Below are 16,358 nucleotides of genomic sequence, written 5' to 3'. Positions count from 1 at the left end.
TGTGTGCAGCTGCCATGCCACAGACCCTGGAGGGAGGCTGGGAGGCTAGAGGACAGGAGGCTGGCTGCAGCTGCGCTGAGAAGGACGGAGCACAGACTCAGGAAAGAAGATCCGCTCCAGCTGCGTCAGAGCAGAGGGCTCCTCCTCAGCCTGGAAGGGTTGAAACAGCCATCCTCCCCCGGCGGTGAAGGAGGATGGGGTAGACGGGGATGCCTGGTCAGACACCCCAGAGTCTGGGCAGCCCAGAGGTGTGAAGGTGGGGGATCAGACCCAGCTCAGCTGGACGCCTATTGAGCCCTGTCCTCTGTCTCTTTTCCAGACACCACCGACTTCCAGGAGAGCTTCGTCACCTCCGGTGTGTTCAGTGTCACTGAGCTCATCCAAGTGTCCCGGAGTAAGTGTCCCCGCCCACCCTGTGCTGGGACCTGCCGGGGGAGGGGGGCAGCTGTCAGGAAGAAGTGGCGGCTTTGGGATGGGGGCTCCCAAAAGGAAAGGGACTCAGGGAGGGAGGAAGAAGGAACCCATATCCCTGGCCCACTCCCCCTTGTCCTCTCCAGTCACCCCTGTCACTAAACTAAGGTTCCTAGGAAGGGCAGTATCCAGGCCCTTTCCAGAGTCCAAGGTCAGGGTGACATGCATTTCCCCAGGAAGGACTCCAGATGCTGGGTGGAGGGGCTAAACGAACTTCCACCCCAACATCCCCCTCCGGGGGCCTCCCTCATGAGGAGGATACCCCAGAGGGTCCCCCAATCTGCTTTGCCTCCTGTCCTTTTGCCTTACCTATGGACGTGCTGGGGAGCCCCCACCCGCCAGACACCTCCATTTCAAGTCCACACCTCAGGAAGCCCTGGTGGCTCAGATGGTAAAGAATCCACCTGCAATGTGGGAGACCTGGGTTCAATCCCTGGGTTGGGAACATCCCCTGGAGAAGGAAACAGCAACCCACTCCAGTATCCTGGCCTGGAGAATCCCATGGACAGAGGAGACTCGTGGGCTATAGTCCATGGGGTTGCAAAGAGTCAGACACAACTGAGCAACTAAGCACAGCAGAGCACCCTACCTTAACCCTAACCATCTCCCTCCCCATCCAGATCAGCAGAGCCTGGCCTCTGGGAATGCTGGGAAGCTTGGCCTCTGGCTCAGGCTATGCCTCTACCTCACAGTGTGACCTTGGTGTCTCTCAGTGGCCTTGTTCTTCTGATACATAGAATATAGGCCAGTTTCAGCCAAACTAGTGCCAGCCCCCAGAGGGCTCTCCCCACCCCTCCAGGGCAAATCACAGTCCTGGACCTTGTTCCCTCCCTCACCCTCCTCTCTGTCGCCTTCTGCAGCACCTGTGGTGACTGGAACAGGACCCAACTTCTCCCTGGGGGAGCTTCAGGGACACCTGGCATATGACCTAAATCCAGCCAGCACGGGCATGAGAAGAACGCTACCCAGCACATCCTCCAGCGGGTATGTCCCCGGGGCCCCACCTCTGGGCATTCCATAACCCCACCCACCCACCTCCATCCAGCCCCAGCTGGTTCACTCGTTTCCCTGTTTCCACATATCACCTGGAAAACTCTTATTTATCCTTCAAAATCCAGGACCCAAGTGACTCTTTTCCCCAGTCCTGACACCCCACAGTAGACTCCCACAGCCTAGAGTCCTACAGGCCCAGCCCTTGAGATGAGAACACAGACAGTGATGCTTGTTGAGATATGCTATGTGATCGTGAGCCGGTCACATTATGTTTGCCTTGGTTTCCTCATCTGTAAAATGGGATCATGATCCTACCAGGTTCTGGGGATTACAGCAGCTCAAGAGATGAGCCAGGTCTTCAGGGCTTTAGTCTCCACTCTGCTAATTTTCTAGCTTGGACCTCAGCCGAGTCCCTCCCTATTTCTGGTCCCAGGTGTCCCATCAAGTAACCGGGAGGTTATAACAAGTGCTACCTGAGGGTCAGGGGCAAGTCCGCGGCTCGCGTGACGTCTCGCGATAGCACCCTTCTCGCCCCGCCCCCGCCAAGGGCCGGAAGTAACGACGCCCGCTGGGCCCCCTGCGTCTCCGTGGTAACCGCCTTGCTGGCTTCCTCCTTCGCCCTTTAGGAGCAAGCGGCACAAATCCGGCTCGATGGAGGAAGACGTGGACACGAGCCCCGGAGGCGATTACTACACCTCGCCCAGTTCTCCCACGAGTAGCAGCCGCAACTGGACGGAGGACATGGAAGGAGGTGGGGCTGGCGGCGGGAGCTGGCCGGCTTTCCGGTCGGGGTTACCGCGGCTGGGACTACGTATTCCGACAGGCACTGCGCGGGCGCCAGGGAGTCGGGAGTCGGCATGGAGCCATGCGGCCTCCTGGGGATTGTAGTCGCGCGGGCTGCGTTCGGCTGGACGTAAACTCCGGGTTTGCATTCCCAGAGCTCTTTGGTTCCACTCTGGCCGGCTTTCTTGCCCTCTGCCTGTAAACAGGCTATCTCTGTGAGTTTCTTGCTCTACAGAATTGACTCAGTATAGATTCGATCAGCAGGGTGCTTCTTCTTGGAGTTCCCCATAGACCCTCCAATATAGCGTCGCCGCTAGAGGGTCCTGATACATAGGTTCCCTACTCACTAGGGTCCTGTCTGGAGTTCCTCCCCCCAACCCCACCAAGATTCCCATCTTCACGGGATCTTGATTGGGTGATTCCAGTTCCATAGGAGCCCCGCCTCTTCTCTTATAGCATCCTTTTCCTGGCAGGTTTTCTTGTTGCTCCTTTGTCTTCATAGGGTCCTCTCCAGAATGTCTGTCTCTTGAGGCCCCTGTTCTGTAGGGTCAGCTGTTTCATAGAGGCTCTTTTCTGTTGAACGCTGGCTCCTCCGGATTCTTTGTTTACTAACTGTCTCCCCAAGGGCATTCTCCAAAGGCTTCCCTTCTTTGGCGTTTCCATCTCCACCATCGTTGTCATCTAAAGAATCCCTTTATGGGAATTCCCTGGCGATCCAGTGGTTAGAACTTGGCGCTTTCACTGCAGAGGGCCCTGGTTGGATCCCGCAAACCGCGGGGCGCAGCCAGAGGAAAAAAAAAGAGAGAGAGAGTCTCTTTCACCGTAAGATTCCGCTCTCTAGTGAGCCAGCGCTAGCCATAAAGGAAGTGGTTTGCAGAGTCGCCTGTGGAAAGGACATCCCTGGCATTCCTCAGATTCTCTTGTCCCCCAATTTTAGAAGCTTGGCTCTACTCGATGTCTTTTCCCTTAGCAAGGGTTCACCCCACCATATAGCCTAGTGGTTATGAAGGGTGGACACTTGAGTCCCCCAACCCTTAGCAGCTTCCTGGTGCCCCTACCTCTCTGTGCCTCAGTTTCTTCATCTGTAAAATGGGGCTGTTAATACCTGCATTACCCACTCCACAGGGTTGTTGTGGGGATTAAGTAAATTAATGACATCTAGTGTTCCTAAAACAGGCCTGGCACATAAGTACCCAGTATACCTTTAGAATTTATTTTCTTCCCTCCTCCTCCTCTTTCCCTCTTCCCTACTCATGTAGAGCCTATGTCTTATAGAGATCTGTCTATACAAAGCCACATACCTATAGGATCCTTGAAAAGTAATCTAAGATTACAATTAAAAGGGCAGATTCACTAAAATGGAAAAGAATCTGATGTATATATATATGAAATTGAATCATTTTACTGTACACCTGAATCATTATAAATAAACTATTCTTCAGTAAGAAGAAAAGAAGGAAGAAAAAGAAGGCAGGTTCAGGCATCAGAGAAACAAGGGTACAAATCCCAGCCCTGCCTTTTGCTCCCTGAGTAGGCTGTGTACCCTTGGACAGGTGACTCAACTTCTCCGAGCCTCAGTTGCCTCATCTCCAAAGTGGGAAGATGAGAACGATCATTTTTTTGGAGAGTTGGAATGTGAATAAAGCAACCATCTAGCATATGATAAGTGACCAGGAAACAGGAGAGTTTCTTGGTGTTCACATCCTTATAAAATTCCCATCTCTTTGAATCAGTCTGTAACACAGCTGGTTGTGACATCTGAGGTCCCAAGGGTCCTCCCTCTTCCTCATTGTGGGCTCCCAGAGCAGGTACCTAATGCTGGGGGGACCTCTCTCTATTAGGCTCTAATTTGTGAGTCAGAATGTCTCTATGGTTCTTTCTCTTTGAGTTCCCTATCTCTCTCAAGTTTGTCTCTATAAAGACCTGTATTCAGTAAGCTTTAAGTCTGATTGCAGATAATAGAAAACTCAAAAGGAAGTACATTTCTCTCTCAAATAGATGTCCAGCCATCAGCAGCCCTGGGCAAGTGTGATGTGAGAGTTTTAGTCTCCTGCATTATGCAGCACTGAATATGGTTTTTATTCCTACATCATAGTCCAGAGTAACTGCTGGAGCTCCAACCATCATGTATCATATCCAGCCATCAGGAAAGAAGGGTCAAGTATGGGCATGTCCTCCCCCTTTAAACATAATTCTCAGAAGACTCACTTACCTCTTGTGCTTGTCTCTGAGCCCCTGAGTTAGTCCTAAGGCCACAGCTGGCTGTGATGGATGCTGGGAAATGTAGTTTTACTTGGGGCAATCATGTGCCATCTCAAATTAATGGTTCTGTTACTAAGAAAGAAGGATAAAGTAGATATTGGGAGACAGTGAACTTCTGCCCTGTCATTTCCTGATTGGAAACTCAAAAGCACTTCTCATTAACTCTGTAATTGAAGAGGTTGTCTACATATAAAGTGTATGCTATTTAGAGCTGAAAGACAGCCTGTGCTGGGGTAGCCATAGCAGTCCTGAGAGGAAAAATTATAGCCTTCAGTCTATTGATTAAAAAAAGAGAAAGGCTGGAAATAAAGAGCCCAGCTTTCAATACAGGATGCTCAAAAAAGAAAAACAGCATTTTGAAAGGAAGGGAATACTGGAGAGAGTCCCTAGGGCTGGATCTGACCTTCCTGCCCTGAGAATGACATAGCCGTGACAGGGGAGGACAAGAAGAAAGGCTGTAACAGCTTCTGGTGTGTGATAGGGAATCACAGAGCCAGAAGGGGATGCCAGAGGGGGTCAGTCCCCCTGGAGCTCCCATTGGTTACCTCAGATGATGACAAACTTGCTTCCTTCTGTGGGCATCTCAGTGGGCATCAAACATAAACCCACAGACCTCTAGTGTGTGCCTGTCCCTGCTCTCCTGGTGCTCACAACCTGTTGGGGAGATGGATTCTGTCTTTTCCTCCCCCCTCCTCCTCCCCCTTCCTCTCCTTCCCTTCTTACACCACCTCCTCCTCTTTCTCCTCCTCCTGGCTTCCTCCAGCTTCCTGTCTAGACAGCCCCCAATTAGCTGTTCATTAAGGGGGTTAAGCTGATTAGAGCAGTCTCTCCCTTCCTCTGCTGTGGCCTCCATGGGCAGCAGGCCGCGCTCAGCTAACTCCCCAGCCCCAGCCTCCATACTCCAGTGCCTTAGAGGAGCAGAGGCCTGTAACAGGGCAGGGGGGTGGGGGGAGCAGAATCTTGCCAGCCCCTCCAGGACAAGACCAACCCCCCCATTCCAGGCAAGACCCCCCTGGTGTGTCTTGCAGCCACATCTCTCAGGACCCCTATACCAGCTTCCAGGCCTTTACACCCCCCATGCTCAGGCCAGGAGTGCCAAGAGTGCCTATTCACGTGGCTACCTCCTCCCCGAGGCCTTCCCCGATTACTCAGCCAAGCCTGGCAAAGAGGGGATCCCAGAACTCTGCTCTTGCTGCTTCTGTGGCCCTTCACCAGGGGACCTAGGCCCTTCACAGGCAGTTATTCTGTGTGGGGAGGGGGGATGGCTTACCTCATCCCTTTTTTAACTTTGTGGGGGTGGGGGGGGGGCAGGTGGGGGTGGCAGAGCATTGCCTGTGGTTACGAATTGGGTTTGAGTCCCAGGTCATCTCTGCCCCGAAGGGACACTGGGTGATGTCTGGGACATCTCTGGTCATCATGACTGGGGGGCGGGGGGGGCCTCCTGGCTTTGAGTGGGTGGGGCCAGGGAAGCTGCTCCACACCCCACAGAGCCCAGGATGGCCCCACAGAGGGTGACCGGCTGAGACCAGCAGTGCTGGGGAGAGCATCCCACATAGTAAGTGCCCACTGAGCGGTGGCAGTTCCTACCTGAACTGTGCTCCACCCACCCACCCGTCCACTCTGCACACCCGCTGCCCATGCTGTGTCGTGGGCTAGTTTGTGGGTCTCAGATGGGGGAGGTACAGGCCTCCCTGTTAGATGAAGAGTGTGTGCTTAAATGGGGGACGGACAGGCATGTGTGACAAGCAGGTGGAAAGATGCTGGGGGAGCAGGGCCTTTACTGGCACCTGTCTCCAGTTAGGTGTGTATCTTCCACCGGCGGCGTAGGGATGCTCAAGGAGGCCGTATAGATAGGTATGTTGAACAGAAAGATGGCCGGTTGCATCAGGATGGAGAGGTCAAGGGCACACCTGCTAAGTGGAGAGATGCTTACTTTGATGGGGCACCTAGGGGCACCGTGTTAACTGCCACGGTTGCACAGGTGGGGCTCTTCCCAGTGTGTTTGTTGGACGAACTAGAGATGTTCAGATGCAGGAGCATCAGATGGGGGGTGCGGAACACGAGGGTGACTCTTGCAATGTGGGTGCCTCCCTGCCCCCACCCCACGCCCTGGCTCCTTCAAGCCAGTCTCCGGAAGCTCTAGAAAGGCCTGCGGAAGTGCAGCTGGGGATGGGTCCGGGCCGGGCTATTTCCATGCAGGACAGGCTGTTCCAGGAGATCCTAAATGAGCGTGTGACAGCCCTAACCTCATTCTCGCCACAGCCATGCACCAGCCGGGTGCCCACTGTGCATGCAAACATGCGCGTGTGCGCACATACACCCTCCGTTGCTGCAGGGACACACACACCCTGCCCTGGGTCCTGCCAGCTCCTCCTGTCCCTGGGAAAGCCCAGACCTGCTCTCAAGCCCCTGCTTGGCTGCCTGGTCCCTCTGGGCTGCCAGCCACATCCCAGGACATTCCACCACCCTCCCCGCCCCGCCCCCCACACACACACAGAGGGTGCGCACCCAGAGCCATCAAGGGCAGTGGTCTTTGTCATGGCAAAAGCAGTTGGTGGCCTGAATGCCCTTAACGGGCCTAACTCTTGGATTGGGCTCACACCCCCACCCCCACCCCCACCCCCAGTGGTGCTAATGCAGTGACCAGAAGCACCCTATGATGAAATGCCTCGGGGAGGAGGGGAGGGAGGGTGCATCAAGTGTCCCAGATGGGACAGCGCTAGGGACACATGCAAGTGTCAGCTCACAGAACCATGGGAGGAGACCCCAGAAACAGGGTCCACTTACTTTATACCATTCTTTCATTCATTGAGGCTGAGCTGGAGACCTTCTGGGTTCCCCCAGGGCATTCAGTGTAGGTAGTGAGACCCTTATCTGCAGAGGAATGGAAGCAGGTGATTCCAGCGCATGGGTTTGTGCTGTATCCTAGTCTGACGACTTCACCTGCCGTATCTCATTTAATAGTCATGATGATTCCACAGGGAAGGTTCTGCACCCCGAGTAAGGATGCCGGGGGCACAAGCACAGAGCCGCTCGGACTTTGGGCCAGACCTTCCGCTCTCCCACATGGCTGCCTTCTCCAGGGCTCTGGCGTTCCCCAGGGGATGAGGGCAGCCCTGAGCTGACCCATGTCTGGAAGAAGAGAAGATGGGGGCCAGGCTTTGTCACCCAGGGGCCCATGGGGCATTAGGCCTCTCATCCCCATGGGCCACATGACCCTGGGTGGCCCCCTTCCCAGCTCTGAACCTCAGTTTGCCCTCTCTACAATGGGTTCCCAGCCTCTTGCCCACGAGTGGCTGGTGGAAGGGTGGGCACGGGCTCTGTGGGGAGGTCCAAGGGTCCTAGGAGTGGAGAGACCCTGCCTGCAGGCCCTTGACTGTCTGGCTCTCCTCACAGGCATCTCATCCCCAGTGAAGAAAACAGAGATGGACAAGTCTCCTTTCAACAGCCCATCTCCCCAGGACTCACCTCGCCTCTCCAGCTTCACCCAGCACCACCGGCCCGTCATCGCCGTGCACAGTGGTGAGCACTGTGGGCTCCAGGCTTGGAGGGGTGGCTGGGCCCTCTTAACAGGCCCCTTGCAGCCAGGGAAGTCCCACCAGTTGTCTGACCACAAGTCCTATTGCTGTATCCTCCCATCCAGGCAAGAAAGCCTGCAGGTGCTGTGGCAGAGAGCACCCAGGCCTGACTCTTTGGAGGCCTCAGTTTCCCCTTTTGTACCAAGAGGTGCAGCCGGGGGCTCACCTCTCAACCTGGCTCCCCATATGTCATACTCAAGTGACCCATGGACAGATCCTGGGGTTGAACAGCCACAAAAAGAGGCAGACACACAGGACACACACGGCGTGTCACACATGGACTTCCCTGGTGGTCCAGTGGTTAAGACTCTGTGCTTCCACTGCAGGGGGCATTTGTTGATCCCTGGTTGGGGAACCAAAATCCCAGATCATGCTGCTTGGTGTGGCGAAAAGATGAAAAAAAATTTTTTTTAAGTTTAAAAAAAAAGGCCACACACAGGAATGTGGGCGCTCCTGGCCACCCACATGGGCAGCATCACACTCACAGCAGCAGAGACAGACTCTAGCCACCACGGGGCTTGAGCTAAGCCAGTCACCCGTCCATCAGGGCTCCTAAATTTAGTCCCCCTCCCAAGGCTGTCCATAGAACCAAATGAGTTAAATCAGAATAAGTTAAACAGGAACCTGAATGTCATCTGTTGTCCCTTGGTTTGACAATAATGATTTAGTGCCATACAAAGGCAGGTATGTATACAGAACAGAGGCAAAAGTCAAGATAGCACAGCAATTTAGACTGGGACCCAGCAAAGCAGGGCCCCCAACTGCCACCTGTTCTTGTAAATAAAGTTTTATTGGCACAGGGCCACACCCAGCCGTGTACTCATCATCTGTGGCAGCTTTCAGGCGACAAGGGCAGAGCTGAGTAGCCCTATCAGAGACCCTATGGCCTGGAAAGCCAAAAATATTTACTGTCTGGCCAGAGGGAGAGAGAGAATAAAGGGGAGTGGCCACTAATAGATACAGGGCTTCTTTTGCGGGGAAAGAAGATATTCTGGAATTAAAACTGTCACTGAATTATTTAGAACAAGAAAAAAAAAAAAAAGCAAATGCCGCACTGGACTATTACTGAGCAGTGAAAAGGGGAGAAGTCCTGACACTCGCTGCCACACTGATGGACCCTGAGAACACGACACTCAGTGAGAGAAGCAGGCACAGAGGACACATGGGGTGTGATTCCACTGATGGGAAACATGCAGAGCAGGCAGGTCCACGGCCACAGAGAGTGGGTTCCTGCTTATCAGGGGCTGGGGAGGGAACGGGAGTGTTGCTCATGGGAACAGGGCCTCCTTTGGTGGATATGAGAATATTGTAAAAGAGATTCTAGTGATGGTTGCACAGCTCCGTGAATGTGCTAAAAAAGAAAGTGGATGTACACTTTCAGAGGGTGTATTTTATAGTGAGCAAATGATATCTCAATTTTTTAAAAAGTTGGCCCACCTTCCATTTATGGAAAGAGCTAGCTGAGCCCTGGGTCAAGGTGTGGGCTGTGGGGCCAGTCAGCGTGGGCCCAGACCCCCAGGTCTGCCACCTGCCTACTGTGTGGCTAGAACAGGGGACGGTCCCTCTGAGAGTCACAGTCGTCCTCTGTTTGACAAAAGGGACGGCGGAATTTCCTGGTGGTCCAGTGGTTAGGACTCCACACTTACACTGCCGAGGCCTGGGCTCAATCCCTGGTCAGCAAACTAAGATCCCATTAGCTACACAGCATGGCAAAATAACAATAATAAATTTTTTAAAATGAATAAAAATTGTAAAAGGGGTGATTCCAGGCCCCTGTGGGCTCATGGTGGAGATGTAGGCATAACCCACTTGCATAAACACAGTGACTCTGAGACAGAGCAGCCCAGCTGGAGCCCCGATGACCACTGCCCACCCCCATCTCTACAGGGATCGCCCGAAGCCCTCACCCGTCCTCAGCCCTGCACTTCCCCACCACCTCCATCCTGCCCCAGACGGCCTCTACCTACTTCCCGCACACGGCCATCCGCTACCCGCCTCACCTCAACCCCCAGGACCCGCTCAAAGATCTCGTCTCGCTGGCCTGTGACCCGGCCAGTCAGCAGCCTGGACCGGTGAGTGTGGGGCGGCGCGACCACCCCGGGGACCCCAGGGCATCGTTTATGAGTGTCAGGCGGCCTTTCCTCCCACCGGGCAGCTTCTGTTTTGCAAACACCTGGGTCCGCAGCCCCTGGAGTCAGACCAGTGGGAACTTAGCCTGTTTCAAATGTCTGAGCGGACGACCCTGAAATCAGACGCGATTACTCCTGAGCTCAGGCTGTCTTTGGCCAAACTTCCACCAAAGCTTTGATGTTCGGAGGCTTTTGGACCTGGGGACTGTGGGCGAGGTGATGGATGAAGGGGTACTCGTGGTGAACGCAGGGAGATGTGTCCAGGCCGCCCGTGAGGTCTGGTGGTACTGATCCTGTTTAGGAGGAAGTGGGCACAAAGTGGCTTGAGGAGGCGGCGATGATAACGGCCATCCCAGGATGCTGGAGGCCTGCGGAGCCAGGCCAGCCCTGGGCACCCACCAAACTCGTCCCGGCCAGGCCCATCCACAGCCCCGGGGTGGACAGCAGCCCGAGGCGGAGGGGGCACCCGCCACCTTAACCACCTGTCTCTCTGTTCCCCCCAGTTAAATGGAAGTGGCCAGCTCAAAATGTCCAGTCACTGCCTTTCTGCTCAGATGCTGGCACCCCCGCCCCCCGGGCTGCCGCGGCTGGCGCTCCCCCCTGCCACCAAACCCACCTCCGAGGGAGGAAGCTCGTCGCCAACCTCGCCCTGTAAGCACCCAGGAAGGCGTCCCCAGGGGCCCCTCCCCTCCCCCGCCCCACTGCTGGGGTCGGGGCTTAGGCCCACCCGGTGCGTGCCGGCGAGTTTGGTGGGTCCCCAGATGGAGGCCTGGTCCATGCAGGGCCAAGGCAGCCTGAGGAGATGGCTGGGGGCAAGCCTGGGGTCTGCCTCCATTGGCTGAGTGGCCTGGGGCCCCCCGTGTGCCACCCCACCCTCACTCCCGTACCCAGGCTCCAAACGCTCCTCTGCACAAGAAGCAGTAGGGGAAGATCTCAAACTGGAGGCAGGAGGGCCAGACCCGGCCCCAGGTGCCTTCCATCCGTGAAAAAGGGGAATCTGTTATGATGGTTGCTGTTTTAAAGTCAGGACATTTCACGTAAAACTTCCAGATTTCCCCTGGATTCTCGGGGAAAACCTGCTACAGCGGGCTCTGTTCCTAGCTGCCAGTCTGGGCCACACCTTCAGACGGGACAGTCCCCACTTGCCCGTCTGTCCCCGGGAGGTCAGGGGTGGCTGCCCCGCCTTCTAGAACTTTCTGCTCTCTAGATGTAGGTCTGGGTGGTAGCCTAGTGGGAGGCCCTGGCTGGGCCTCCTAACTTGCCTGAGCTTTCCACTTTCGGGATGCGGCTGGAGAGATGACAGCTCACCAGCCCCCAGTGGCCCCCCCACCCTGGTCCAGGTATCCCCATCAGCCATGGCTCTGCCCCCAGCCTCCCCCTGAGCCCCATCTTTGTGAAGGTCTCTCTCTGCCTCACTCCCCAAATGAGCTTCCTCACCAACCCCCCAACAGGAGGGGCCAGCCCTCCCTCTGGGCCCTGTCGGCCCCCTCCCTGCATACAGCACCCCCACCCCTAGAGTTTCTTCCCCAGCATCCACTGCCTGCCAAGACCCGGGGCAGCCTCACAAGTAGACATCTTTCTCCAAACACCAAGATGCAGCACTGGGATGCTGGGCTCCAATCCCACCCTTGAAGCTCCTTCCCTGTGTGACCTTAGGCAACTGTCCTCCCCTCTCTGAGCCTCAGTTTTCTCAGCCACAAATTGGGACAGTCACAGGGGCGGTGCGGAGCACGTCAGTGAAACAGATCAGGGAGAACACTTAGCAGGAGGCAGGCGCAGGGCACAGAGTTGGCATGAGAGGCTGGTCATCACCTCCTCGCCCTACTTCCTCATCTGTGAAATGGGCAGAATGGTCAGTCTGCTGTGTTGAGGCCACTGAGTTAACCCTGGAATGCTGCCCACTGCCTGGTATACAGTAGACACATAATAGATGGGGAGTGAATGTGGATTTTTTCTCTTTTGCCTTGTACCAACTTCTCTACCGCAGGTCCACCCTGCTTTCCCCCAGCAAGCTCCCCAAGCCTCACTGCCTCCCACTTACCCTTGCTCCAGTGGAGACCACACGGGGACCCTTCCTCCACCCACTTCCCCCCACCCCAGCCTGGATTTTGAATCATTCCCTCACCCGCAAAGCGTGATCAGTGAGATTAAAATATAAAGATGCTGCGTGTGTGCACCCAGCCTTCCCTGAGCCCTCTCCAGGAGGGAAATTAATAAATAAAACGCCCTCAATAATTCATGGCACCCCGCACGGCGGGAGGCAGGCCACGGGAGCAGGATGGACCAGGCACTGGAACTCTCTGAATAATTCACAGGCGGTTTCTGGATTATGAATCTTTCATCCCGCGCCTTCCCTCCCGGCAGACACCAGCCCGCGCGACCCCGGGGGCCTGAGCCTGTGGGCTTTTCGGGGTGCCCGAACCATCCGGGGGAGGGCGGCCAGCTCAGAGGCGCCGGGTGCTGGGTGCGCAGGCCTGGCTGGCTGACCCTAAGCAGCGGCCACCCTCTCTGGTGCTCCCGCGCCGCCCCCGCGCTAACGGGCTCTCGGTCTCTCTCCTCCTCGCAGCCTACTCTACGCCCGGCACGTCCCCTGCAAACCGTTCCTTTGTGGGATTAGGACCAAGGGATCCAGCGGGCATTTATCAGGCACAGGTAGGGGCCAAGAGGCCGGCTGGCGGGGGGTGGGAGGGGCAGGGCAGAGGGGCCGGCCGGGCATGCAGGGAGCCCTCCCCCCAGCTGTACCCCTGGCTTGGCGGCTGCTGAGTGTGGTCGGGGGACCCACCTGCCAGCTCCTTCCAGGGCCTTGAGCCCATACTGGGGGATATGCTGAAGCCCCAAATCCCGCCAGGGGATGTGGAGCTAGGCTTGTCACTGCCCCGGTCCTATTTGTACAGATGGGAAGACTGAGGCTCAGAGGAGAGGGGCTTTGCCCAGTATCACACACTGCATCAGCCCGAGCTTTCAGACCCCCAACCTTCATCCCCTCCCACGCCGGCCAGAGGGAGGCAGCGGGTGGCAAGGGATCCCAGGATGCCAGGGGAAGCTGGGGAAGCCAAGGCAGCCCATGGCAGGGGGGTGGGGCCTCCCGGTAGAGCATGCAGGCCCCCACCGCAGGCTCCAGCCCGCGAGGTGGGAGGGATAGCAAAGGTGGGGTTGGCATCACTGCCCCTGAGTGCACAGGTTGTGGGGACCAGGGCTGGCTGAGGACAAGACAAGGAGGCTCAGAGAGGAGGAGTGAGTCACCTGAGGCTGCGCAGCACTGCGGGGCCAAGCCTCAATGTGTCTGGAACTGAGACCCGTGGCTCCCAGCATCTCTCGAGGCAGGAGGTGGCCTCAGCCCCTCCCCATGTGTCCCCAGCCCCCACCTTTGGTCTGGCATCCGTATCCGTGTTGTGTGCAGGCCAGGAAGGTGCTGGCAGGTAGTGTTGGATGGTGGTGGCTGTACCCCTGAGCCATGCTCCCTGGTTGGTACGTGTTGAGGACGGGATCACAGGACGCAAAACGGCTGCTGCAGCCCCTCTGAGTCCCAGACACACAAAGAAACATCCTGGGGCTCCCCACAACCATAGAGCGTGGGAATTTGCAGGGTCCCCAGGGGTCACATTCAGATCCTCAAGCCACTGTGAGAGAGTGATCTCTTGCACCAGAGTCCACGGGCAGGGGGCAGGGGTGAGGGCAAGAGGTGGACAGGTAGCCACGTCCCCCTTCCTCCACTGAGATCAGAATTAGCCAGGCTGGGGAGGCCCAAAGAACCTCCCGCCATAGCCTGGCCCCCTGGGGACCATTCGAGGCTGCCCTGGCTGCTGCTGGCAGCTCAGGGGCTCCAGAGTTGGGGGGACCTGGCAGTCCCCCTCCCTCCCTTCCCAGACTTTAGCTGGGGGTCCTGGGGTCAGAAGACGAGGGCTTCTGCCCAGCTCTTCTTCACCCACTCTGAACCTCAGTCTCTTCTTCCGGCCTTGGGCACCTCCTGGGGAGTCCTTGAAGGGTCTGGAGCATCAGGGGACCAGTTTGATCCAGAAAGGGCAAGGAAAGGCCAGGACCGCCCCTCGCACACCCAGAATACTAAGTATCCCCCCTCACTGAGCCCTGGCCAGGATCCAGACAGAGGGATCGCTTGGTCAGGGTCACCTACTGAGCTGGTGCAGCCCCAGGCCACCCCCCTTCCGGTTGGGTTTTGAGTTCTATCCTGGTGTGGATACCCCTGCCCCCAGAGTGCTCAGGGAGCCAGGAATTTCCTCTCCCACTCTCACCTGACAGCCCTCCCCACTGGAGGCTGGGCATGTCCTAATTGCTTCCGAAACCAAAGCTAATAAAAGCAACGGACGGCTGCGGGCTACCTTCTTCACCCTGCCCCAGTCTCCCCCATCCATTGTGTCACCTCCCCTATCATCAGCCTCTGCATGGGGGGGAGGGGGTCACCCCAAGTGGACAGCCTGGAAGGGGAGGGAAACCAAGGCAGGTGGGTGGCGGGAACCTTTGTTTCTCTGTGCTATGGTCACCCCCTGTTTGGTGAGCAGGCCCTGCTGGGAACCTGGGGGAGGGGGCATCTGGGCCCCTGCCTGGGAGGGGAGGGGTCGGAGCCTGGTGTCTGACAGAGGATAAGGGTGTCCGGGCGGGCCTCAGTGCTGCCAAGGGCTGGAAATAATGGGGAAGCAGCCTGATCATAGCTGGCAGACCTGGGACGTGGGCTTTGGCCTGGGGGCCCGGGGGAGCCATGGAAGAGGTCGGGGGCGGGGGGTGGGGTGTGCATAGCCAGGGCTAGCAGCCAGAAAGAACTTTGTGGGGCTGGTGGGGGGGGGGGGGGGAGGGGGAGCAGCGAAGGTGTTGGATGGAGGACCCTGCCAGATTGTGTAGGCAGGACCTTGGGTCCCTGGACTAAGGGGACCCCTGACCCCGGCAGACCCCAAAGGGAGGGAAGGGGGAGGAAGGAGCCGCAAGACCCGCTACCCCCTCTCGGAGCCCCTGTGCTAAGGGCTCAGAGCGGAGAGGCCTCCTCTTTCTGGCGCAGTCAGCACTTCCTCCGCCTTCCTTGTTCCTGGCGGGTTGGCTCTCCTCTACACACGCGCGCCCCCCCCCCGCCCCCCCCCCCCCCCCCCCCCCCCGCCAACCTCCGCCCCACCTCCCAGCCTGCATTGGCTTCTCCCCTCCCCACTTCTGTCTCCTGCCCTCACCCTCATCAGCGCTTGGCCCCCTGATCAATATTCTCTGACCCCAATCAGCGCCCCTCCTCTAATCAATGGCAATTGATCTCTCCCTGATCAATTGCCTACCTTCTTCATCTCCCCACCCCCATCTCTCACCATCCCACCCCTTCCCCGCAGTCCTGAGCCAGCCATCACTTTGGCCTCCAGAGTAGGGCTCTGTGGGGTCTGACACCTCCACCCCCACCCCTGTGTGAAGGGGTGGGTTCACCTGGCCTAGTATTTTCCCCCAGTCCTCTGCCCATCACACCTGGTCAGCAGATGAGCAGAGGGCCTGAGTGGTTAAGCCATGTGCCCAGAGCCACACTGGGGGCTCCAGCCAGGCCAGGGGGTGACAGAGCCCAGACCTCACTGTTGGCACTGTGCGGCCTCAGTCTCCCCCTCAGCTGATGGGGGAGGATGTTGAGTTGAGGGTGCCTCCCCCCGCCCTACCATTACTGGGGCCAGAGTCGGGCAGAGAGCTTAGGAGGGGAGGAGGCAGGGAGGAAGGGCCTGGGGAGGCTGGCCACCACAGGGGAGGGTCACGCCCAGAATCTGTCTGGTTGCCAACGGAAACCAGACATGAGGTAATGGCCAAGATGAACTTGAACTTGGCTGGAGGTGGGGGGTTGGGAGCCACGGCGCCAGTTTGATAGGATGGCCCAGCGGCTGCAGGCGGCCTGGTGGGATTGATCGCCCGGATGGAGTGTGACTGGTTTCCAGCAGGTGTGGGGGCACAGCGCTGCTGTGACCTCAGTGGGATGGGGCAGGGGGCTCCCTACTCCAGTCCCACTCCCCAGGTGGATTGGACGCATTTCCAGGGGAAGGGACTGTACAGCGGCTTCCCTGTGGGGACCTAGGCCAGAGCTGTCCCTGTAGACCTGGCCGCCTGAGCCAACACCTCTGTCTCCTCCTCTGTGAAGTGGGAGTCATGACCCCCTCAAAGACCAGGCTAAGGGGTC

At 57.3% G+C, this 16,358-nt stretch overlaps 1 protein-coding gene across 4 annotated transcripts in view; it reads left to right on the top strand.

Annotated features, from left to right (window-relative positions):
- NFIC (nuclear factor I C) overlaps window positions 1–16,358 on the top strand; it is a 72,568-nt gene that overhangs the window by 49,118 nt on the left and 7,092 nt on the right. For 2 of the 4 annotated variants that reach the window (XM_061150714.1, XM_061150713.1), the window contains exons 4-10: window positions 320–394; window positions 1,332–1,455; window positions 2,091–2,215; window positions 7,906–8,031; window positions 9,975–10,159; window positions 10,720–10,867; window positions 12,783–12,868. In XM_061150714.1, the coding sequence (XP_061006697.1) occupies window positions 320–394; window positions 1,332–1,455; window positions 2,091–2,215; window positions 7,906–8,031; window positions 9,975–10,159; window positions 10,720–10,867; window positions 12,783–12,868 (869 nt within the window). The remainder of the gene's footprint in view (window positions 1–319; window positions 395–1,331; window positions 1,456–2,090; window positions 2,216–7,905; window positions 8,032–9,974; window positions 10,160–10,719; window positions 10,868–12,782; window positions 12,869–16,358) is intronic. The other 2 variants (XM_061150715.1, XM_061150717.1) reach the window with 2 other exon arrangements.

Source organism: Dama dama, chromosome 9 (genome assembly GCF_033118175.1).
Source record: "Dama dama isolate Ldn47 chromosome 9, ASM3311817v1, whole genome shotgun sequence".
Taxonomy (NCBI): Eukaryota; Metazoa; Chordata; class Mammalia; order Artiodactyla; family Cervidae; genus Dama; species Dama dama.
The sequence above is the reverse complement of the archived record's forward strand: the minus strand, read 5'-3'. Positions and strand labels throughout refer to the sequence as shown.